This window comes from Candoia aspera, chromosome 1, assembly GCF_035149785.1.
Source record: "Candoia aspera isolate rCanAsp1 chromosome 1, rCanAsp1.hap2, whole genome shotgun sequence".
Taxonomy (NCBI): domain Eukaryota; kingdom Metazoa; phylum Chordata; class Lepidosauria; order Squamata; family Boidae; genus Candoia; species Candoia aspera.
Genome location: NC_086153.1, coordinates 293,659,366 through 293,685,509, shown reverse-complemented (window position 1 = coordinate 293,685,509; position 26,144 = coordinate 293,659,366). Strand labels below are relative to the sequence as shown.

The following is a 26,144-nucleotide window of genomic DNA, read 5'->3' as shown; positions in this document are numbered from 1 at the left end:
TAAGAAATGTGTCTGCAAAAGTCAAACAGCATTAAATATCAAAAACTGATTATTATTCCACGGCAGTTGTTCTGTCATTCATAATCTCTCCATGCTCCAACCTTCCACAGCTAATCTTTAATGGATGACATGCAAGAAGGAAAAATAAATGACATCTAAAAAGAAATACCAAAGTGAGCTAAAAATATAGATTTCTCTTCAGTAGTGACAAAAGGTAAAAGGAACTATGCAGTGCTAAAAGAACTTTAGCACTATTTGTTTCTTCCTTCTGACTGGACTGAGCACAAACTGTTGCTTATCTATTGCAATCAAAACTGTTTCAATTTGATTCAGAAATATTTTAAAAACTAAACCATTTATCCTGTGTCAAAGTTTTAATGCTTCAGTTGAAGGATTGAAAGGAAGAGAGGCATAGTGATGTTAGAAATTTTGAATGGGACAGTCAAGGAAGCATATCAAAGAACAGATGTTGAATATGCATCATGGCCAAAGTAAATGTGAAAATTCCCTTTGAATATAGGCCAGTACTATCTTGGAGGAAGTATCAAAGGCCACAAACATTCTGAGAGTGAGACAATGGTGGCCCAGTCTTCAAAATAACAATGTATGATATTTAGGCAAATGCAGAAGTATGCATTTATTTAAATAAACAAGATATAACCAGTGTATAGTTTTAAAATAATAAACCACTTGCCACACTGCAGCTTTTGTATAGTCTTAAAAGCATCTCAGAATTTCATCTCATGTAAAGTACTGGTATTATTAATAAACACATATTTAGCTTGCAATCTATTTTTACTGTATTTTGAACTGAAGATGGCTTTCTTTTAACCCCCCCCCCCCCCAACCAGTAATGACAGGTCCATGCTGCAAATTATCTGCTCCTCAAGAAGCTAAGGCAAATTTATATTTGGTTCACAGCCTGTTTCTTCCCATTCAAGATTAAAGTGTGATATTGTGTTGCATATCCTTTATAATGCTGATGATAACTGCTGAAAGGTCTTAGTGACAGGAGACATAATTCCTACCCCCTCCCGGGGGGGTTAGTTTTAAAAGATAGTTGTTTATTATTTTCCAGATAGTAATTCTGGTTTCAAACAGTAGCCATCGTCAGACCCTTAAATCAGACAATATCTTTTCTCAGTACAACATGGCCAAGTGCCAAGGACTTTAATGAAACAACAAATATTAACTAACTGGCTGGCAGTATTTATCTGGAACACCCCGCCCTGTTATTGCAAGTGTGGAACAAGTTAAAAAGAGTTTTAAGGTGGTTTATAAGATTTACTGAAGTGGTGTACAGTTATCTTATTGAGGAGGCCTGCAAAAAATAACTCTCTGCAAATCCTGTACCTTTGGGGCCCATGGGGCTTCCCAGACGTACACAGTTTGTGCCTATCTTCCCTCTGTTACATGTAATAGGGGCTGCCCAAAGCCCATCCAAGAAAATGGCATAATCTCTGTGTCGCTAGGTCTTCATAACTCTGTTCTCCCTAGACTCAGAGCCTGGGTGGAAGTAGTGTAAAAATCTTGTCCCTGTTTAAAAAATGCAGGCAGAAAGTCTTACTGCCTGGCCTACATAAACGCCCACAGCATGCACATTGCTGAAAGAATGAAAGCCTGCATGTTAACCCCCCCCCCCGTTAGCAAAGAGCAGAGATGTCAGAAGCAGGTGAGCGAGGAACAATAGAGATGGAGGCTAATGGAAAGAGCAAGAGCAGAGTGATGGAGCTGCTGAGAGACAGGAGGCTGGAGAAACAGGGAGAACCGAGAACAATGGCCTCAGGAAAAGGCAGCTCGTAGGCAGAGGAGGAGAGAAAAGCAGTCAGGCTTAATAGGACCTACACCAGCACAACAACAAAGGCTACATGACAGAACTCCAAATGAGAAACAGCGCAAGAGGGAGGTAAAATTATATCCAAATGCTGCTCTTCAGTGAAGAATGACGTAGCTCACTTTTGTTCCTGGGAAGATTCTGAGCGTGTCAGGCATGGTGCACCCTTGAGCTGGAGCCCCCTTCCCTAGCCTTGTGTCTCCAGGCTGGGTTTGGCTGCAACCGTTGCCATTACTGACCATTCCTGAAGCTGCCTCAGAAAATAAAGGGGCCACAACGAAACAGAAGGCATCAAAGGTGCAACCAAATTAAAAGACAAATCTATAGCGATGTCTACAAGCCATTAAGCCGCAATAGCAAGCCTGCATTTTTAACCATGGGTCCACCCCAAATGGAATTTAAATTAGGGAGAGATAGGATTCCATATACAAGAGGTTTAGGGGCATTGAAGGCTCAGCCTCCTTTAAGCCAGGCATTTAACATTAGTAAAGAAAGGGAAGGAAAGCTAGCGCTTGACAAAACATAAAAAGGCACTAACCAAAGTATAGCAATGGATGCTTTGAATTTCTTTTCATGTAGCCAATTCCAAAATATTTATACTAGTAACGATGAAGACTGCTTCACCCATTCATCTGTTTTCATCTACCTCAGAAAGAGGCCTACGGTATTAATGCTGTTCCTGTTCCCCCACTCTTTTGCACCACTCTGGAGAAATGTCTGAAAGATTTTTCTTCCTAAACCTTTTAGATGTTTTTCTGCTTGTTTTTCCTCATGCTCGTATTCTTCTAGTTTGGTTCCTCTTCCTCCATCCCAAGTAATAGTAAGTTCACTTCCCACCTTGGATATTCTTTTTCTTCAACCACCATAAGCTGGGAAAAAGTATGAAGTGGTTACCTCTAAAAATCCAACACTAAGAAGGAACAGCAACCTCTAGTGGCCAGAAAACTGAGACTGTTCAGAGAACTGGCTGGTCAACCAGGTGGAAAGCAGACGAAGATATCCAACCCAAGATCTAACTTCACATAAGGGCATTAAAAATATACTAATATAATAATTTTGAGCCAGCTCTTTTAAATTGCCTCTTCATTTATTCTTCCTGTAAGCCTTTTCGTCATTATTTCCTTGCAGATACGGAAAAAATTGAGGCCTGCTTAAAGCTGCCCAGGCTGATTGGATAATGTGTGAATACCAGTCCTACGTCCAAGTATATCATCCTGTTCACTGCATTTCATCTGAGCCTCCAATCTATGCCTATTTACTCTGTATGATAACTACAGATGGGCATCCATATTGGTGGGATGTTTTCCTATTGCTTTGCTGTTTTTATTTCTCCATCTGCTCCCTCATACTCTTTCTTCCTCCTAACCTCTCCTCAAACATCAGCAGCAATCTAACAAAAGATATAAACATATGCTCTGCAGAGCTGAGTACAAGCTGGAAATTTTAAATTTCCACTACAGGCAAGCCATTTCTGAATTTCAGATGCAACCTGCTTCATCAGAGGTGTTAAGTAAAAATCCAATTTCAGTTCTTCATATTACAGACAGCTTCTCCAGTACTTTGCTCTCTTTCTCCTGTCAATTTTATATTAGCAATACCTTTCCAGCATAGAACTTTATTATTCTCTGACATTTTTCCCAAAGTACATTCATTGTCTAAGTGCATTTTATTATACCCTTCTCTTGTGTCACTCTGTTGTCACAATCTTAAATGTAACCTAACCGCTGTGCATACAGCATCTAGCTGAAACTTGGTCTCTGAAAGCAAAAGTGCAATACAAATATTGTAACACAAAGAATTACGAACATCTAATTTCTTTGCCACATGTGAAGAAGAGTAATTAACAGAAAGTAAGAGGAAATCTCAGTAACATTTGATAGGCTTTTGAGGAAAAATTAGATAAATAAAGTCACTTTTGATAATTTTTAATAAGAATTTTATTAAGTTTCAAAATATGAAAAAAAAAACATACGAAAAAACAAAAAACTACAAAAAAAAGAAAAAAACTAAAAAGGTACGAAAACACAAGAGAAAATTTTTTCATAGTTTCAGAGAAGTGTGACTTCGAACTTTTAACAGCAAGGATATACAAAAATTTTCCATAATCAATCCGTTACTCTATATTAAACCAAAAACACATTATTTCTATAAATCATTCCACATTGGCACGTTATAAAAATCACTACAGTTACTCCCTCCCCTTATATTAAAAGGGAAAAAAAGCAAAATTCATATAAACCTCCTAAACAACTTTCCCCCCCAAAAGATAGCACTTATTTCATTATTCCCTTCCTACTACTATTCTATACATTTCTGTCTACTATAATAAAAATCAAACTAAAAAGCACATAAATTGCCTGCCATTATACTTAATAATACAACAATTTTAATGATCTTAATCTTAATAAACCCAAAACCCTCCAAGTAGACATTTTTATACCTTATTAATCTTAATCTAAATCATTAAAGATAAATGAAATCAGCCAAACCCTTAAATCAATCCAGATAAATATTCTTTAACCCTTATCCCACTTCAAAATAAACCAGAGCATTTACATATCACTACAATGTGCACAGAGCTTTTTTCTTAAAAAGATCCAACAGCCCAACTGCCCCCTCAAAAACTCAGACTTCTCTTCAGGAAACCTCCCATACATAATGACCTTTCTTTTTCATAGCATTCCTCCAGAAGATCTATTTCTCTTGTGGCTTGCAAATCACATTCTCCCTTAAATTTCTCCAACTCTACTCTCCAATCTTCATCCAGCATCTCAATAGAAATCCCGATCTCACTCCTAGAAGAAACATTACTATCACTGTTGAATTCCTTAATTTCATCCACTACATCCCCAACCAGATGACATATTTTGGACCTCATGTTTTCTATAATGTCATGAATGTCTTGCAGAAAAACTTGGTAGGAGTCAGAAAGGATCTGTTTAAAATCTTGGTGGAAGTCAGAGAGAATCTGTTTAAAATCTTCCATGTCTCAAGCAGTAGATTATGGCATCCCCTAGGAGCTTAACCAGCAAAAGTCGAAGATATGAAAAAATTCCGGAATGTGTTTACACAAGCGAAAGTGAGATATGCAGACAGTTCCCAAGGGAAAGTAGAAACAGAAAGCTGAAGGTTCAGATCAGCCGATTCAACGTGTAGGAAAATGCTAATATCCTCAAATCTAGTGCAAAAATAGTAACAGGGAGACAATTATTTACTCTTGATCCTCCTTAATATTTGGAGGGAAAACAAAGTCCAAAACTTAAAAATAATAATAAAAAATAATTCCAAAAACAACAATAAGCACCAAGAGAACCCGCTTCTCCTTGCTGCAGAAAGCCTCTCTTAGGGTATGTGCACCTAAAAAAAATATAAATTGGGTGATTTAGAAATGGGGTAGCCGGTCTTAGTGTTTCTTTAAGGCTACAGCACGGCTTGGAAAATGGTGACATCCCTGCCTCCCAGCTAGCTCTTACCAGTTGAACATGAACGCTGTTTGCGATCTTCTGGCTGCAAGCAGCCATCCGGAGAACAAATGGGGTGAATCCAGGTGTTTTCCTTTTTTCCAGAGAACACTCCTGGGCTTCAGGAAAACCTGAAAAAACTGCCGCATTGTCAGCTCCGCCCTCTGAGCCCTCAGGCACAGCTGCTCAGCCTGCCATGTCCCCACCGGAAGTCCACTTTTGAGAATTTTTTGACAGAGAATGAATATAAAATCTCAGCAAAGAACAAAATACTCAAAATACTGTTAAATTCACTTGAATGGAAAAGTGATTCCCCATTAGCTGTAAGGCTGTGCACTGGTCTAGATTTGATCTCCAAAACATGCGTTTCTTTTTCTGAACTAGTACCTTCCACTAATGTTTATATGTGGTTGTGAATGTGTGATACCTTAAAGCAGCCACATCTTTCCAGAGACCATACAGATGCTTTGAAGTGTGACAAAATTTTATTTCAGCTCCATTCCCATGAGCTCCAAAGTACTTTTCAGGGATTGCATCTGAAGCACTGCACAGCCCTAACAAGCAGGACAATCTGTACAGAAATCTACTTCTGTGCATGAACTCAGCCTGCTGAAGCAAAACACGTACATTTCCTATCCACAGTTTGCCTCCATGGATTCACTGAGAAAGAAAGAGTACAGAATAAAATGTTTCACCATTATAGACACAGAAGCAAAATTCTGTGCAAATACTTTAAAAAAACAAAGTATATTGTGGCATTTAATCCAAACAGTTCATTCACTGTTTAGCTGATTGATAATCAAGATGCAACTATAAGCCAGGTCTTTTAGGGTGAAGTTTTTTTAAAAAACAAAACAAAAGAAATCTATATATTTGTGGTAAATATTCTTTATTTGTGCTGGGAATATTTAAGGTTTTCCCACTGTGTACAGTGACTAACCTATCTTTCAATGGTGTTATTGAAAGACACAGAGAAAATCCGGTCGATTTTGCAACTGAATAATCTGCTGTTTTCTATCTACCTCCACCTTTCCACTATCCTTAAACAGCTGAGTTTTCATTAATCAAAACCCTTATTTCTCCATCCACCAAAATGAGGGTCAGGTCTCCAGCTGACGGGATCACAAGAGTATCTCCAACAAAGATGTGTGGAGGAAGCCTCACTCTGAATAAGCTAAAACAATAAATGAGTATTTGAACTGCTGGCTGGAAAGGCAGTGGCCGTGGTAATCATTATTTCCCTTGTTTGTTCAGGACCTTCCAACAAAACAAATAATGTTTTTGTGATTGAATTGACATGGTGTTAACAATGCATTTAATGCCAAAATCAGTATGAATACAGGTAAAGCTCCCACTAATACCAGTACCAGGATGTTAAAGCCACCTATTTTCTAAGCAACTTTAAACAGCCCCATATAAAAAAGTTAAGCGAGCCCTCCTTGAGCAAATACATCAAATGGGGCCATGCCATATAGCAACCAAGCGAATTGCAAGAGCCCTGTGGCCATCTGTTTGATGCTTGCCTACTGTACCTGCAGCCTTTTCTGCACTCTTAGCTTCTGCCACTCTCTCATGTAGCTCCAAGTCCAGCTTGACTGCCTTCAGCTCCTTGTCTTTTGCAGACAGCTGATCCTGAAGCTGAATTGAACAAATAGGTTGTAAGATGTAAACACAAAGTACATGGGCACATCTTAATTTATAGAAAAATAGATATTTCATTCTTGAAAAGAAGTTAAAACTTTTCTCCTACAGGAAAAAAGAAATCATCTAGTGCATTCTGAACAATTCGTTTTTGTTTTCCAAGAAAAGAAATAATTATACTCTTGCTCAATGTCACTCATTTTGAAAGAGTATTTTTCAAGTACTATATATTGGGACACAGACACATATGGCAGTCACATGTATCCTAGGCTTATCTGCTGAAAAATTAGATCTTCCAAGTTGAATGGGATGGTGTTCTAAGACTGCAGCTATAAACAACTGAGTAGGATTCAACAAAGTGGGGCAATGCTCATTTCATAACTGGATGAGTTCTCCATTGTGGAATAGTAAGTCCAAAAAGAGCATTTTAAGGGCTGAATCCAAAGATGGAAGCTGGTCAGAACCACATAGAGAACTGGGCTTTTTCATCCACCCCTTCCTACCTACAACTCTGGTGCCATATCACAGATAGAAATTCAGACTATCCATAAGCACAGTCCAAGGTGCATGTCTGATGTCCTTGTTGCACAATAATATTGATGAATCATGCTATTAAAATTCATAAGCTTAATTTAGCATGGATTTCAATGGCTTTCTATCCCACCAGAGGAGTTTGGACTGCAGCTCCTAGTTTTTTCATCTAGCATCCCTAAGGACTGTGTTGGATTTGCATTCTGAGATTTATAGTGGCAACATCACTAAAGACTATTAGAGAAGTCTGCTCTAAAATAAGAAAGAAATATAAGCAAAACCAGTTAAATGATTCATAATGAAAATGTTTAATTTGTGTAATGTTATAATTTAACCTGATTTATCAGCACTGAAGCTACAACAACGATTTTTACCCTATTTCTTCAATATTTTTGTCCTACTACTCAGGAAGCGTTCCGTGAGTCATGCTGGCCACATGACCCGGAAGTGTCCTATGGACAACGCCGGCTCCAAGGCTTTGAAACGGAGATGAGCAACGCCCCCTAGAGTCAGACACGACTGGACTTTACGTCAAGGGAAACCTTTACCTTTACCTACTCAGGAAGCATTCAAGATTTCTCTTATTTGAGGAAGATTCAATTGTACCTTAAAATGAGTTTTTGATTGTAAATTCTGCTAATATATTTGAAAGATAATGTGTTGCAAATCTTAATATTATAAAGAAAATAAGAATCCTGTTAGCATATCTATGCACATTTACAGGACACTTTAAGTAATGAATTCACTTCCAAGAATTTGCACAGACTGACTGCAATACAGCTGAAATGTAAAATTCAGAGATGTACAGTGGATCTCTTACCCATCAATGCAGATTAAAGGGATTAAAGAGATTAATATGTGGGTAGTTCCTTATCACTCTTGATGTATATACAACTAAAGTTATTCTGAATATTTAATTATACCGCAGCACATCCTGAACAGGTTCTATCTTTTCAAATTTCTCTAAATCAGAAAGACTTGGCAAAAGGATCAAGATCACAGTCACAAGCCCTTCAAGAGAGCTGATTTCTTTACAGAAAATTAACTCATCAAGGAAATAAATGGAATATCCTAAAATCAATGAATCATGAATTATGTCATAAATAATCATTCTCCAACAAAAATAAATCCTGTACCTGTCTATCAAAGTAAAGAATAAGAATAATGGTGACTAGATGAATAGGTTGTACCTTCTTATTGTTTGCCCTTAGAACATCCAATTCATTTAAAAGGAATGCAATATTCTTTTCTTTATCTAGGTTAGCAGTCATATCAAAAGAGTTCACGTTTCCTCCTTGCTTTTCAATAGAACTACAAAAAAAAAAAGGAGAGGGAAATCGATCAATTCAAGAGGATCTTCCAACCACTCGCATATGTGCCAAATTCAGGGTAGGGTCATCACTGAGTGCAGAGCATGTGGTTTATAATATACAGAGGGTCCCAGGTTCATTCCCTGCCATCTGTCATGAAATGACAGATATCTGTCCTGGACTTTGACTGCCACAACTTCACATGGCTGTCACTGCATCTTAAAAGATGTAGTACTTTTAAAACAGTAAAATGCAGATCTTCCTACTTCAATTCTACTTCTTAGAAATCTTAGTAGCAGTGTTTTGGGGAAAAAAAACCCACATATCACTTGCTACCACTGTTGATAAGTAATAGAAATGAAAAAGATGAACCCTACAGAACAGGAAAGGCCTAAAAGGAGAAGTTAGAATGTATATGATATGAAAATAAAAACTAGAGAGCTGCTCACATTAAGGGCCTGGCAGGTGTGCTATGGAACCAGGAAGTAGACAAATGGACTGTGGATTTCCCCAAGCCGTTCACTAAACAACCTACTCACCGAACTGAGCATGCTTGCTTGTAAACCCATTGAAAGAACTGGGATTCCATCCAATGTTATCTGAGTGGACTTTTCTTGGAACAATATTTCATCTTACTCTTCTTCCTCTGGTTCCACCTAAATCTACTCTGGAAGGTAATGTTGACTATAACCCTTGATTTCGATTCAAGATAGTAACATCAGGAGCATGCCTATGTTTTAAAAAATGTTATTATATTGGGCTTCCATAGTGACATAGCTGTCCTTGATTTCTGTGTTGAACAGCAGGCAATGACTCTAGCCATTAAAATGCAGGTGGATATTTCTTATGGTGTTGCCTAAATCCCTGTTTTTCTTTTCTTTTGTTGAGTATTGGCAGCCCAAGCCATGTTCAGTAACATGCCCACCCACCCATGCAAACACAAGTAAAGGGAAACTAGGGACTACCAGAGTATATTGCCTCAGCAGGCAGCAGCACCTAAGCATGGTTGGCCCTGGTCAGTAACTGGATCAAAGGCTAGATTGGGAAATAGAAGGTACATTTTGGAAGAACACATTTCCATAATACTACCAAGAAAACTGTATGGATGCTGTCAAACTCAATTCAAGGATGTCTTTATTTTTACCTTTTGGTAAAGCTTTTGTGGGTTGCTGGAACAGATCAACTGCACCAATTTATCCAGTGATAAATGGGAGTTTTGTGACTGTTCCAAGTCCATCTTGGCAGCCATTTTGTGGGTAGGCAAGGCAACACCAGGCTGCCATTTTGTGAGAGAATCCATGGCATGATGTCAACATTCAAAGGTGCCCTCCAACCCCCAAAAGATTGACTAGCTCTATATTAACATAAAAGTATGAACATAGTTGAAAAGGTTGATAGAGAGCTAGTCAATCTAGCAATATGTTAATCCATTATATACCTAATTAATATTACAAAACAATACATACTATCCAAAGTATTTTTCCCATTGAAAAATGGGATAGGTTGGGTACTAAATTTTATTTGAGGTACTATGATGAATTTTGGATGCTATTCCACAAAAAGAAATGGGCAAATCCACAACTGTGAAACTGTTCTGTCTTTGCCTCCTTATGGATTTTTTTTTTTATGTTGAGAGAAAAGATAAAAGAGTAGCGCAAAAAACATGGGAGATATTGTGTTCAATCTAGAATGAAACTTACCTTATCCTTTCATCATTGTTACGCACAGTAATATTCTTTAAATGCAAAGTCTTAGCATGTTCTGTTTGTATAACATTTAAGTTGGTTGTGGGTTGATCTGAAGACTTGACTAGTTCATTGTTTGTCCGAATGGCCTGGTTTTTTCTTGGCTGCAACCTTGCTGGAGAACTTGGAAAATTCAGGTAACCAGAAAAAGAGCCATCCCTCCTTTGCTCTGAATTCTGCTCCATGTTAAAGGTTCCTATTTGGAATATAGCAACATTTTACTTTTTAAAGATCATATAAAAACGATCAAGTACAAAATACAGTCTGCTTCTGACTGAAAAGAAAGTATAACCAAGCACATGTTAATGCTGATTTAATAAAAATCCAGTAATTCAGACTCAGAAGAAAAATCCTGCATCAGTGCAACCAAACTGCAGAGAAAAGAATAGCCTTTCCCAAATAATTCCCATAATCCACTAAAAAAAATCTGGCCATCCTTATGCAGATTATGTGAAATGTAGTTTGAACAGGGTCTGGTTGTGAAAGGCCATCTTAGTAGCCACGTGACATAGCTAATTCATGTTCAGCTTGTGATCAACTGCACCCTAATATTCTTTTCACACATATTATTACCAAGCCATGTATCCACACGTACTCAGACATTTTACCTGTGCCCTTTTATTTCCATTTCCTAAGTGAAGAACTTTGCATATGTCTCCCTTAAATTTCATTCAGTTATTTTCAGCCCATTTCTCTGACCTATATCATAACTTTGAATGTTACTTACAGTATCTCTTCTAGGTTATTACTGTAGATACCCTGCCCAATTTTGTATCATCTGCAAATTTAATATGCATTCCTTCCACTTCTTCATCCAAATCATTAATGAAAATATTGTTGAGTAGAAGGCCTAGGACTGAACTTCGTGGTACCTCACTTGATACCTCATTTTAATGAAGAATCATCAGTGAATACATTTTTTGTTTTTTCAAGCCAATTATGTACTCACACAGTTCAGTGCAGCTGAATAGTAGTGATTTTATTCATTCTTCCATTCTGGATCTAGATTACCAAGCAGATGTAGGTATTTTTAACAAACAATATAACTCCTCCTCCAGTTCTGCTGTCTCTGAAGAAATTATATTCCTCAGTTGCTGTAGTCCAATTATGTGGACCATCTCACTAAGTTTCTGTTATATGAATAAGTATTTGCCTTCTTCAGTTAGTAGTTAAAGCTCATCTTATATATTTCCAATACCCTGAGCATTTATATACAGATAATACAAGCCATGAACTTTATGAGCCAGCATTCTTTCTGATTTTTCATTGGGTAGGTTATTATGCCTTATTACAATAACATATCTAGTTTATTCTAGAATCCACCACTATGGCATCCTGAACAGATGGCTGGCCATCTTCTGTTTAAACAATTTTGCTGAAGTCTACCACATCCTAAGAGAGTCTGTTCCATTTCTGAAAAGCTCTTACCATTAGGAATTTCTTTCTAACATTCCACTGAAATCTACTTCCTTGTAATTTAATTCCCTTGTTTCTTGCCCAGGTTTTAGAACAAATGAACTGCCCTATCTTCAACATGGTAGGGCCATTCTGATAACTATCATAACTCCCTGCAATCTTTTCTTCTCTCGGCAACACATACCAATACATCCAACCATTTCTCATACATTTATCTTCCAGGCCTGTTGTCATCTTGACTGCTGTCCACTGCACATGCTGCAGTTTGTCAATGCCCGTCCTAAAATGTGGTCCCCAAAACTGGATACAATAGTCTAAGTCTACTCTGACCTATGCAGAATAGAAAATAATTACTTCTCTTAATCTTGATACTTCTCTAATTAAACAACCTAGGACTGTTTTTGGCAGATGCCTCACCCCATTGGCTCATGTTCACCTTATGATCCATCAGGACATTCAGAGAACTACCACATGTACTATTGCCCAGTGTAAGGACTATAACAGCCACTATATACAACAGACAGGCAAAAGACTAGCAGAGCACATCCATGAACACCAATTAGCAGTCAGAAGACACAATGAAAACTCCTTAATCTCACAACACATGGACAGACTCAACCATAGTTTTAACTGGGAAACAGTGAGCATCCTAAACCAAGCCAAATCCAAAAATGCCAGAAAATTCCTGGAAGCCTGGCACTCAGACAAAGCAGCCATCAACAGACACATAGAGGTAAACAACATTTACATACCATTCAAAAGAGACAATAGAAAAGCTAAAAGACCAGAACACCTCCTCGCCAGCAATCAACACCCAGATATGCAAAGATTAACACCAGGATTAACACCAGAGGAACAACCAAACAGTACATTATACCCTAATCAAGGAACTATTAAGTCAGTCAATCGACCAAGCAGCAAACAACAGCCCAATCAAAGAACTCCCAAGGAGAGAACACGTCCACCAACACAAGCAGAACAAACCACAGTATATAAACAGAGAGCAAGGCCCACTCCCTCTTTGCACTGAAGATGTTGCCTAGTCTGGCAATGAAACATCTACAAGAAAACAACAAGGCTCAGAGAGCACCAAGGAGTTCACAAAAGACAGATTGCCTACAGAAATTGCTTGCTTTTTCTCTCCCCCTACCCCCCCACCTCACAGAGTGGAGAGATTGGAGACAAAAGGATTTCAAGAGAGTAAGCTGTCTGTGTAGTGTGCCTGTGGCTCCCGGGCCTGGACTATGATGTAATCACATTGCTTTCGATGTGTACAAGACAGTAAGCAGGCATTCAAGGATTCCAAAGGACGGGGGAGTGATTAGGAGGCAAACAAAAGCCGAAGGTGTGAAACTGAGTACAGTAGTCTTGTCTCTTTCCAGCTGGAAAGCACTGTCATGGTCACATAATTTCATACTTAGTGACTGTTTAGCAGTGGAGTTGCGAGTCCCAGTTAGGGTCGTTAAGTGAGGACTACCTGTATGCTCTAATTGTACTTTCTACAGTATCTTGAACCCTAAGAAGATGTCTTCAACCAGCTTCTCCCAATTACTTCAGATGATCTCAAAGAGAGCCAATCTCCTTGTCTCATCTTCAGCCTTCTGGAATATGAAATAATAAGCAAGTTTCATGAATAATTTTTGGATCTTGCAACTTTGGCTGAGTTGATTTTCCAAGAATTGTCTGCATAGTTAAAGTCTCTAATTATAGGTACTGCATAATTCTCCTTCCTGAAAGTTCTGTAATGTGTCTAGGAAACCATTATCAACATTTTTTCCAGGTCTTATGAAGTGAAACCCATGCTGTGCCATAATCCATCAACCATATAACTAAGCCCATGGCCCCAGAAACCAAATCTCCCCTGCTGATCCTGTTTCTGTAGCCAGTTATTCATTTGCAATATTCTTCTCTCTCTTTCCAGTCTTCTTCACTGGTGGGAAGGATGGATGACAGCAAAACCTGAGTGCCCATATTTTTGAGTTTCAGTCTTCTTCCAAGAGTTTCAAAGTCCACAAGATGTAGCTGTTGAAGTTGTTCTTTGTCCTATCATTTGGCCCCATGTGGATTAACAAGAAAAGATAATTGTCACTGGACTTGGTAAGTCTTGGAAGTTGTTCCACTACATTCTTAATCCTTCATCTTGTCAGACAGCACACTTCAGAAGCCAATGTGTCCGGTTCACACATAGTTGTTTCAATGTCTTACAATAGTGGGTCACCATCTACCATGACTCTTCTCTTTTTCTTTTTGCAGGATACAACTGTATCCACTGCCTCAGGGATCTAGCATCCTGTCTCTTTTTCTATAGTGCCTTCTTTTGTTTTCCTGAATGCTCAGAATCTGTTTCTTCTATTTCTCAGTTGAAAACATGTACAGTGCTTTCTATATTGCTTGCTTCTGGTTATCACTCTCAAGTACTGGGCTTACTCTTTGATTCTCTTCTTTTTGGAGAATTGCTTTCTCCACCAGCACCTCCCTGTTTGATCTGATAGGTCTTTATCTTCTCTCATCTATTTAGTGTAGCCAGTCATTGCTCCAACATTCTTGCTTTTTATTCTTTTTTTTGAAGCAGTACAACAAACATACATTTTCTGCAAATATACAGGACATAACTGCAGTGTTTTATCCATTCATAATTCACTTTTGTTTCTTATCAGTGTAAGCCTTTATTTCTTCTTGTTTCTCAGGTTAGGCAAGTTCATACTGTTCACTTAGAAAAATGGTTAAAGACTCCCCCTTAAACTCTATTGGCAAACTCTTGTTTGCTTTCTCTGTCCACTAGCTCAATAAGCTTGTTCCTGGAATGTGGCTTCCACATATTCCTCCTACAGCCTCTGCTTACTCAGTAGGGAGCAGTCACTCAATCATCTACAATGAACAATCACCCACCCTCAGAACACACCCCTTACAATCAGCCCGCATAGTTGAGCACACAGTCCCTCACTACATAGGCATATCATTTGCTTTCACTGTTTACTTGTTCAGGAAGGTGTTTTCCATATTTGTGAAAACTTGCATCTTACATAACAATGCCGGAGATACCATATTAGAGGGCAGCACTTTCTTTGTAAATTAAAAGTCAAAATGGGCATCCTGTACACCATATTTATCCCTTTCTGCTTAACATTCCCTAGTCTTTTCTGCTTTACTGTGAGCTCATACTTTAATTAAAATATACTTAATTTTATTTTATGGGTATTCCTATAATTTGTAGGATTACCAAATTTGGACTGAACATAAATATGATGAGAGCAAGATGGCAGCAAAAGGATACAAAACATATAAGTCTTTTTGCTGCCACCTAATATTGTGCTGAGACCCCGTTTGGTGTAGTGGTTAAGGCATCAGGCTATGGAGACCATGAGTTCTAGTCCCACCTTAGGCACAAAGCCAACAGGGTGACCTTGGGCCAGTCACTTTCTCTCAGCCCTAGGAAGGAGGCAATGGCAAACCACTTCTGAAAAACCTGCCAAGAAAACTGCAGGGACTTGTCCAGGCAGTCTCCAAGAACTGGACACGATTGAATGGAATATATATTTCCAGAATTTTGCAGCCCAGATGTGATATACTGTAGATGTATAAATACTACCAACTATTAAAAGCACAATGAGCCACCATTTTTAATAAATTTAGAGAAGATTTATGTTTACATCACAATCCTTTTTACTGGAAAAGATGAAGCCCTTTGTAGGCATAATCCTGTGCTAACATTTCCCAAGGACAGATTCAGAGAAACACCCTTGGAACTCTGCTTTGCAGTGGGGTTTCCTTGCCTCCCATCCTCCTTATTACACTCTCTTTACTCTTTGAAAAACTGCTTTTGACGTGGTACAGGATACGATGCAAAGGTCGTAGGAGGAACTGACATAAGCAAGAGAATTGCATGAAAGGAGTGATGGGTGTTGTTTATACAGTAAAGGGATTCTCTGAATCCTCACCATAGTGTTGTACCACAACATGGTTCTTTGAGTACTCTGAAAATATATTTAGAGAAATACATTTTGAACCATTCTAACAAAAAAATTCAGCAACTCAAAAGCAGCAAGCAAAATATTCAGGTACACATCAGGGTTACACAGCTGAGTAGATATTCTGGAATTGACATAACACTTCTTTGTGGGGGGGGAGTAATCTAAATCTGAGCAATTGAAGACTGCTTTCAAGACTGTTAGTGAATCTTATCATTTTAAGTGTAATTTACTCTCACATAAGTATGCACAGAATTGCAGCCTAAGCTTAGTTAATTTTCTCTTAGCTTAGTTCGTATAGCACTGCATAACCATCTTTTGAAGCTAAACCTAATTTTAGTACTTAATGTCAAGAGTGATCGTTAAGCAGTTACTGTGTAAATATCCCTGACTTTTTCGTGTTATTTGCTAATTTTTTTGCAATTCATTACCATGGTATTATTTTCCAGGATTAGATTTTTGGGAAAATTCAGTTCTGCATAGATCTTTTTGCTGTGCCTTAAAAGCATTTCTGAGATTCCACCGACACATACAATCAAAATAGCTGTATTGCTGGACAGATAATAGGACGGGGAGAGTAAATTCAATGAAACACAATGTTAGTTCTAATGGACGGATGATTGTGTTTGGTCTTTTGAAACTTTGAAGTATAGGTAAGTCTTGATCACACAAATTAATAAATCCTAAAGCTGGAGTTAACAATAACCATTACACCCAAATTCTGCAGCTTAGCCCAGGCAATTTTTCAAAAGGTCAGGTTGTGAACTGGAGAAGATCAGGGAGGTCCACCGCATAGCTTTGTTGCCAGGCATCTCCCGCTGGATTGTTGCAGGCATTTATTAGTATTCGTCAGCAGACTCAACAAAGCAAACAAGAAATTCAAGCACGAATAATAACATGAAAATGCTGCTATATAACCCTTTGTCATTCAGCAAATATGGGACTTTTTAGCTACATTGTTCCTAAACCTGGGTTACTACTTTAATTTTTCTTCACAGTGCTGACCGAGTGAGTGTGCATGTGTGTAAAATGCAAAGCTCCCTTAACAACTGCAGGACTGCCATTTAATCTGTTGGTAGATGGACTATTTCCTGTGGGAACCCCAGCTATGACTTCCAGATCCAGATAAATCTCAGATTAGGAATCCAAATGAAACCTGCCTTTGGCTGATAAAAAAAATGTCAAGATGGATATAAACAGTAAAATTATCAATTATCTAGGTGTTGCACAATGACTCAGATGCATGGGGCTTTATTTGCGTGTTGTTTACATTTTCCTGCAGCACCACAACTACACAAGGTATTAATCAAATGTCACACTTTCATAATATTGGAAGCATCATTAAAACTGTTTGGCTAAGGACCCTGAAGTGTTTAAGCAGTAGCTCAAAAGTGTATTTGTGCAAAGTAGAAGAATAAATTTACATATCAGCAGCAGCTCATAAGGGATAAGTAAATATTCTGTTTATCTCTCATTGTAATGCAGGTTAGTCTAAATACAGGAGTTCAGGATCTCATAACAATCAATATGGATTTATTACATAATTTCCAAGCACAGTAGCTGCAGATTTTTATTCAGGAAAACTAATAGGTTGTCTAAAAAAGCATAAAGGCACAAAAATATCTGTTCACGTATACATCATGTACACAACAAACACACACACAATGTATGCACACATATTGTACAAATACTTACTGAGATACTTGACAGATACTTTCTTATTATATATGCTTTCATCAATTCACCAAATCTTAATTATCTAAATTTCCTTTTTAAATGGAGCAGGGTAACATCCCTGGACACTCTTTGATTAAACAGAAATCCTTCCTTACACCTGAATTGATTCAGATATTAATGCTAGTATGATAAATTTAGAGTTATAAAATTAGGTAAGCATGCATTGACCCCAAAACACAAAAGGACACACTGCAAAAGACTACTTTTTCAAAGCATTTAATCACATGTCCTAATAAAGATAAGGCCACTTTTGGCAATAATGAGCCAATTAACTTTATTTGCAGGTGGAAAAAGTCTATTAAACATGCAGGCGAAATCTTTGATCCTCATCTCATCTCTGCTGCATCCCCCTAGGGGACATGAACTGCTTTTTAATGAAAAATTTGTTATGTCTTTGCTCATGCCACCTGTAGTAATGCTGGACCAATCTAAAATTAAACTTTATACCTCTTAGTAAAATGCTGCCATTTCTGAACAGCTAGATGATAATAATACATACAATAGTTTTCTGAAATTTTAATTGGAGAAGCACACTGAATACAGGACAACTCCAGAAATTTACAGTGCCAACAGCTTTTGGGTTTGATCCAGACTAACCTAACTTGGATGCACTGGCTGGAGGTTGTAAAAATGAGGTATAAATCATTTCCTTGGCCAAGATCCCCTTCTGCCAGCAGAAAATATTTTCTGCCAGCTGACCCCAGAGATTTGCTGGCAAAATGATCTGCCAGCAAAACTGCTCTGCTGGCGAAAATTGCTTGGACAAGAGCCACAAGAGATGGAGAATGAGGTAGGCAAAAGAGAAGACACGTCCTGCCATACCCGACTCTCCTAGTCCCCACACTGACATAACGTTAAGCCAGCTGAGGGCGGGATTAACTTCCAACAATGGAATCTAAAGGAAGCTCAGTGTTCCTCAGAATTTCCAATTCCACCCCCACCCCCAAGCAATGACTATCTTGAAAAGAGTGCAATTTAGATAGGGCACCACTTCAGCCAGCTGAATTCAGCGGAACCAGTCCTTAGCCATTTTGGCTGTTTGGAATTGAGCTATGATTGTTCTGGTGTAAACCCACCAAAATCAGTACGACATGAGTAGTCATGACTAACTTGATTTCAGTGGATCTAATCTAGGCCTGATTAGCTCTGCTCAGCCCTAACAGTAAATACCCAGAGTACATTATTTAGCAATGGACAGTATGCATTATATATAACAAATGACCCTCAAAAAAGATAGAATTGTGAGTATTGCTTTGCATGGAGGAAAGAATGGCTTGGATGCTATCAGGCATCATATTCCTCACAACACATTGACTCCAAAGTATTCAATGAATTAAACAGGGCAAAGAATAAAGGAAATGAATGGGAAAAAATGTAGAAATTTTAACCAAAGTGAAAAATTACTTCTTAAGTTAAACACTGTGTTTAATTTTTTTATGTTCTCTGTTTACAACCCACACTTTTTTCTTTTATTCATTTTCCCCCTAGACGTTGAACAGTTCAGCATACATTTAATGCACTGAGTACAAGTGAAGGGGCTACCCCCTCAACAATGCAACCTTAACCATGTTTACTTAGAAGTGTTACTGTGTGCAGTGGACTGAATAGAAACAGAAGTCTATTCATGCAAAGGTACTTTCTTAACTGTTCCCTCGCCCACCCCCACTACAGGCCCTTGCATTCCCACTATAGGCCTGGGGGGGATACACAAAAGGCCTAAGACATGCTGTGAAAAATTGGCCCCAAATGGGCAGAAGCAGTTTCCCATTCACACAAGCTACCCCTGCCTGATCTGAGGCAATCCTTTTCTCTCCTCCAGCCTCTCATGTTCCTAGTCTTGTCTTTAGGATTTCCAAACTTCAAGCAAAGCTTTACAGAGGCAAAGAAAAGAAAGGGCAGAAAAGTCTTTGGGCCAGGTAGCCCACGAAGATATAATCCAGCGGGTCTTAGTCTCTAATAAATCTGGTGACATTTTCAGCCTCCATTCTTTAAAATCTGTAAAATATTGTATGAATTAAAAGTCAGTTTGTTGTTTTCTGAATTCTTTCATCCTCTTTCTTAGCTCTTTTGGCAACTCCCATTTTTTTCCTTCTTGGTAACTTCCCCCTTTCCTCTTCTTTATTACACAACAGTGAGAACCTATTTTGTTCCATTGTTTTTGCCCTCCTTTACATCTCTTTGCAGTCCTCCTTGTCTTTCATCTATTTTCAATTTCTAAAAACAAATACAGATTTAATTCACCTAATTATAAATGCTACATTGAAAAACTACTTTCTACAGTCATGCTTTTAAGTGGAGCAAGATAGGGTTCCTCATTTTCTTCTAGGTAGAAATTGGCTGCAAATAAAGGGGATGTCTATTCTAAGAGAAGACAGGTCCTTCCTTCAAGGAAAGATGTCCATTGTCACTGTGATAGGATTCAGCTGAGACTTTGCTTTCTATTCACAGACAAATGCATCCAGAAAAGATCAATGCTGCTGTTAAAGAACTTGGGTTCTATGAATGTTTATGAGACTTGGAGTGTACTGAAGAAAAAAAAAAGGATTTGTAAGTGCTAAGGCTAGGTTACTTCAACAATCTGGATAAAATATTCTCCCCAAACCTGGGTCCAGCTTGAAGTTTTCAGCTACAAATCCCATCAGCCATGGGATGATGGGAATTAATCCTAAACATCCAAAGGAAGCCAAAGAAAAGAAGGACACTGTTACAATAAAATGCTAATGGTGAAGAAAGCTAAGTATCAAAATGACCATTGGGGACTCTTAAATATTAATATGAAGCTTAACTCAACTCAACTAGCTAATGAGTGTCACTAGGATAAGTGAGAATGGTTCCAGAATGTTTTTTCCCCTCAGATTCTACCAAGTATGTATATTATTTTTCATGAATTAAAAAAGACAGAACAAGAATAGACAATCTTGTATGGAGATTTTAGAATACAACTCTCATTAGTGACAACCAATATGGATGATAATAAAAGATTATCAGAATAAGTAGAGTACAACATATGGAAGGTACCAGGCTACCTTCCTTTTAGGTGTAATTAACTTAATATGAACAAGTTTCAAGTGAAATTTATGCCAGGTTTTGTCAGCAAGTCATTTATGCAATTCAATTTTGTTGTGGAGAGAAGATAAGGTAAAGTGTAAAAGACAGGATTATAAGATTAGGACTATCTCCTGTCTGACACTTGATCTTCATCATTTGAACCACTACAACCAAGAAAATACAGTTGTAATTGAAATTATTCAACTCCCCTTGCAAATCAGGTTGTCAAAATGTATAGACTTTCAGCTGTTTGCAATGAACAAATCAAACAAAAGCAATTGAAATAGCTCAACACAACGAATGCTTCAAGTGATGTCCCCAAAGTCAACTGAAAATGCAACTTATCATGACTTCTCCAGTCTCAAAATTATTCAACCTCTTCATGGCAAGCATCTTCAGTACTTAGTAGAGCACCCTTTTGCTGTTATGACCTGCTGCAAACGAGATGCATAGCCAGACACCAGGTTCTGGCAGCATTCCTGAGGAATCTTAGCCCATAAGCCTCATAAGCAATGGCCTCCAGTTCAGTAATATTCTTGGGGGGTTTTGTGCTGCAACAGCCTTCTTCATATCCCACCACAGATTTTCTATGGGGTTCAAATCAGGTGACTGTGATGGCCACTGTAGAATCTTCCAGGACTTCTGCATCCAAGCCTTAGTGGAATTTGAGGTATGCTTGGGATCATTGTCCTGTTGGAAGGTCCAATGATGCCCAGGCTTCAGCTTCCTTACAGATGGCATGATGTTTTCTCCTAGGATTTCCTGATACTTCAATGAATCCATCTTGCTGTCCACACGCTGCAGGTTTCCAGTGCCAGAGGATGCAAAGCAGCCCCAGAGCATCACCAAGCCACCACCATGCTTAACTGTAGGCAGAGTGTTCTTTTCAGCATATGCTTCATTCTTCTTCCTCCAGACATACCGCTGATCCATCAGACCGAAAAGTTCCAGTTTTGTTTCATCGCTCCACAGAACAGAATCCCCAAACTTCTGTGGCTTATTTATATGATTTTGAGCATATTGGAGCTGACTTTTCTTGTGCTTTTGGGTCAGTAGTAGTGTACATCTTGGAGTTCTGGCATGGACACCTTCTGTGTTTAGTACGCACCTTACTGTGCTCACTGAAACCTCAGTGCCTGTTGCCATCAAGTCTTGTTGCAGGTCTTTTGCAGTCACTCAAGGGTTTCTCTGCACCTGCCTTCTCAGAAATCTGGTTGCAGCCACTGACAGCTTCTTTTTTCTGCCCTGTCCAGGTGGTGTAACCACTGTTCCTTTAACTTTGAACTTGTGAACTATGCTTCCAACAGTGTCTCTAGGAACATTCAGTGCCTTCGCTATCTTTTTGTATCCTGTTCCTTGTTTGTGAAGGGCGATGATCTCTTCTCTTACCTTTTTGGACCATTCTTTTGACTTAGCCATACTGTATTTCTAACATGCAGTCAAATGTGACACTCAACAAACCCGTAGCCAGTTCAGATATTTCATGTGTTCCAGCTCAAGCATAGCTGGTGCAACTAATGAAGCCCTTGATTAGCTGCATCAGGTGTGCTTGAGACAACACCTGTTTTGCATACTGTATGTGTGCTGTTGTGATGGATTCTATTCAGGGGGTTGAATAATTTTGAGACTGGAGAAGTCATGATAAGTTGCATTTTCAGTTGACTTTGGGGACACCACTTGAAGCATTCATTGTGTTGAGCTATTTCAATTGCTTTGCTTGATTTGTTCATTGCAAACAGCTGAAAGTCTGTACATTTTGACTATCAACCTGATTTGCAGTGGGGGTTGAATAATTTCAATTACAACTGTATAATACTCTCAGCAATTAAACAGAAATTCAGAATATCTTAGAAAAGAGATAATGATATCAAATTTATTATACTGTGATTCTCTTAAGATCCCTCCCCACAGTTGTGTTATCCTGGATAAAATCTTGCAGGGAAGGTGCTTAAGGGAATCACAGTATAAAAACAAATAGAATTTATAGTTCTTACACATATTTTTCCAACAGGCCTGATTGATAAAACTGCACAAAGATTAGATTTGTAATCTTAACAGTTTGGATATTAAGTATCCTACAGTGTTCTTGGCTTGCTATTATAAAAATATGCTGTCATCAACATAATTTCAAATCTGTATTACATGACTGATTATACTCACGTATATTTTTAACAGCAACTCATGAATTTGGGAAATTCACACTGATCAATGGATTATATGGCTCACTACATTCAAGTCAAAACATAATGGTATCTTGGCAGGTATTAATTAAGGTATAAGTACACCACGCTGCCAATGACCTCTTTGAAAGAGTTAACCTTTTTAACCTTTCTTAGGGTATAGTGACCCCTAAAGGTACTGAAGTTGAACTGGTTGCTGAGGTTCTGAAATGTGATGTAATAAGTAAGTATTTGTAGTTGGCTAGATGAAGGAGGGAACGGAACGATACTTTTGGATTTCCTTGAATCACAAGACTTCTCAGAGTAGGTTTAATGGGATAATTATTCTGCCATTTGTTTCTGACAAAGTACGGTACTTTAGCACAAATACTCTGTGTGCCCATTCGTGTGCTTCATCATCAGATTCCACAGCTGATCCCATGAGCTTCTGAATTAAAGCAGCTACATAGATCAGGCAGTAGAGAAACTATGCTGGTACATAGACAAGAGGTCTATGTAGATATGTCACATTAATAAGATTACTAAAGCATTCTCTGTTATCACCAGCTTTTGAATCACTTAATAATAGAACTTTCTAATCCATTTTGTTTTAATAATGTCCAATTTGATCAAAACTATTCAATCATTCTCTGCCCTTAAAAAAGGAAGAATCTATAATATTAAAAGTAAAATATTAATTATATTATTTAATCATTCAATATAATATTAATTATATACAAATATAAATATGTATTATATTAAACATAATTAGTAAAATGGCTCTTCCTGATTTGGCAGCTGGAAATTAGAGGCTCTGATTCCTTGTAGTTATTTTCATTTTGCTCTGCTCCATATAAATTGCTCTTCCCCAAACTGGTGTCCTCAGTGTGTGTTGGACAGCTTCCAGAATTCCCTGGAAAGTCTTGTTTAGAAGATACAAGCTTGTAGCCACATTATGTTCTGCAGTAGAACCAACGCATTAGTCAAAGAAGCTGAACTGTAGGAGATTAAAAAAATACTTTACCCATTGCAAGAATAAACTACGAGAAGTTGTAATGACAGCCATCAACCTGAATGGATTAAAAAGGGGTTATACAAATTAATGGAGGGTAAGGCTAATCATTAATCACATTGGCTATATATTATTTTTTTATGTCTCTCCAAACTAATTTTTCCACTACTTGAGCAGAAGGGTACCACTTCACTCCTGTCCTACATTGGGCTTTCCATTGACATCTAGTTGACCACTGTAAGAATGAAATCTTGGATGAGATAAGCCTGGGATCTGCCTAACCTAACACAGATCTTACGTTCTTAGATTAAATAAGAAAATTTCATCATTATTATTTTAAAAGGTATCGGCAAGAACAAATGCATTCCAGGCAATACCTAACACTGGCATTACCCCTGGGGCTATGTATCAATAACTCACAAGTCATTTACCGTTTCACCGGTCCTCTACTTGTACTGTATTGCTGAGCTTGTTTGATCTGGCAAGGACTCTGTGTATTGCTCCAAGACTTCAGAGCTAAACTAAAGCCAAGTTTAGGTAAACAAACTTAAAACAATATATCAGAGCACACCTATACCTTGCCCTTATTTGTCAGAGAATGTGCAAGACAAATGACTCAAAAATGTTTATAATAGGACAATAAAACTTGTTTATTTTAACAGGTGACATTAAATTGACTTTCACAGTAAAGTAAGTTTTTTTTGTTCACACTTTCAGTTAGATTGTGATTTATTCTGCTCTCCATTGAATCTAATGGTGGCATTGAAAACTGAATTAATTCTCAAAACATAATCCTGACAACAGTTACTATAAAACAGAATGAGCAGTTCCAGTAAAGCAAATAGGATTACTTTTCTCTTGCTTTGCAATATTGGTAGTAAATAATGTTTGCATAATTTGATCACATCTGATCTCTCTCCATGTTTCTTATACACGCACAACATGAAGAGAAATTTCTCACAGTTGCTTCCTATTTACAGCCATATTAAATTATATAAACCACCGTGCCAGCAACATAAAAAAGAAACTATACTATTTTGTAAGAAACACCAGTGAAAAAATAAGCCAACGTTTCATCACTTAGGTTATCTGACATGATAGGAAAAGGAAGTAAAATTATATGTGCATGTACAAAGTGGGTGCATACTAAACGATTACAAAGTTCAAAAGGAATTCCCTCTCAAAACATGAAACTATGGGCTTCATCGTTCTGGGCTTGCTTAAGTGCTCAGAATACTTCAAGGGAGGCCTTGTGAAAGGGCACCTTCTTCAGCCGGCAGCAGAGAGGACAAACTCCCTCATTCAGAGTGCCTGAGCTCCTGGCAAAAGTCCTCAAATGAAGCGGTAACTTGGCCATTTTCAATTTTGTGCAATTGTGTTGATTTGGGATTGGCAATTTTTTTTTCTAAGTTCCTCATTTACTCTTGGATTAGCTGAAAATATGGAAGGATGTTATTAACATTGAAGAAATGTGTTTAATTCAATGAAGCCATTTCTCTGCATATTGCACAAAAAGGTCCATAATAATTACAGCATTTTAATAAAGTATTCTTACTGTAAGAGATGAAGAAACTACTGTCTTTAATAACCTCTGGAGTATTTTAAAATACATCTTAAGGCCTTAATATGCCTAGTAATATACTATTTAAAACCACCACTTTATCCCTTCCCAATATACAGTCATACTTCATCACCATTTACCCAGCTAATGAATGCCAGCAATTAGTAAAATGTAATCCCGCTGCACAATCAGTTTAATGCTTTTAGCACTCAGAAAAGTAAACACCAAATTAATACTGCTCAAGCCATATCAGATCCTACTTGGAAGCAAGCAATTATAGTTCAGCTCCTCAGGTGTAATTAAATGATTGGAATGATTTAGTTCCATAAATGCAAGTTAATTCATAAGCAAGCAACAAATATACTGGGAGTAATTACAAGAAACATTGGCAGTCTAAGCAGGGCATGCTCTTTTATATACCTGGTATAGGAAAATACTGCCCTCTCCTGGATACATACTGTGCATAGACATTCAAACAGCCGCACTTATCTGAAGAAGCCCAAAAGTAAGGTGAGAACACAGTGAAACCTTTGGAGATTGAAAGCCATTCACTGCATGCACAAATAAATAAATTAAACAAATAAACAAAACAAATAAATTATAAATAAATTATTATTTATAATTTATAATTATTTATATAACTATGAATAATCATAAATCATAAATAAACAAACAAACAAACAAACAAAGTCGCTCTCTCTCAGCCCACCCCACCCCACAG

At 37.8% G+C, this 26,144-nt stretch overlaps 1 protein-coding gene and 1 long non-coding RNA gene across 4 annotated transcripts in view; both read right to left on the bottom strand.

Annotated features, from left to right (window-relative positions):
- The window catches only part of MIPOL1 (mirror-image polydactyly 1), a 201,554-nt gene that overhangs the window by 136,806 nt on the left and 38,604 nt on the right, over nt 1–26,144 (bottom strand). For all 3 annotated transcript variants that reach the window (XM_063290062.1, XM_063290061.1, XM_063290063.1), the window contains exons 2-4: nt 10,478–10,718; nt 8,658–8,778; nt 6,828–6,933 (exon numbers count right to left, since the gene is read on the bottom strand). In XM_063290062.1, the coding sequence (XP_063146132.1) occupies nt 6,828–6,933; nt 8,658–8,778; nt 10,478–10,707 (457 nt within the window). In that variant the 5' untranslated portion in view covers nt 10,708–10,718. The remainder of the gene's footprint in view (nt 1–6,827; nt 6,934–8,657; nt 8,779–10,477; nt 10,719–26,144) is intronic.
- LOC134490478 (uncharacterized) lies at nt 24,488–25,918 on the bottom strand. Its single transcript, XR_010067215.1, has 2 exons — nt 25,882–25,918; nt 24,488–25,295 (listed from the first exon to the last, which is right to left on the bottom strand). It is a non-coding gene; the product is annotated as an uncharacterized LOC134490478 (long non-coding RNA).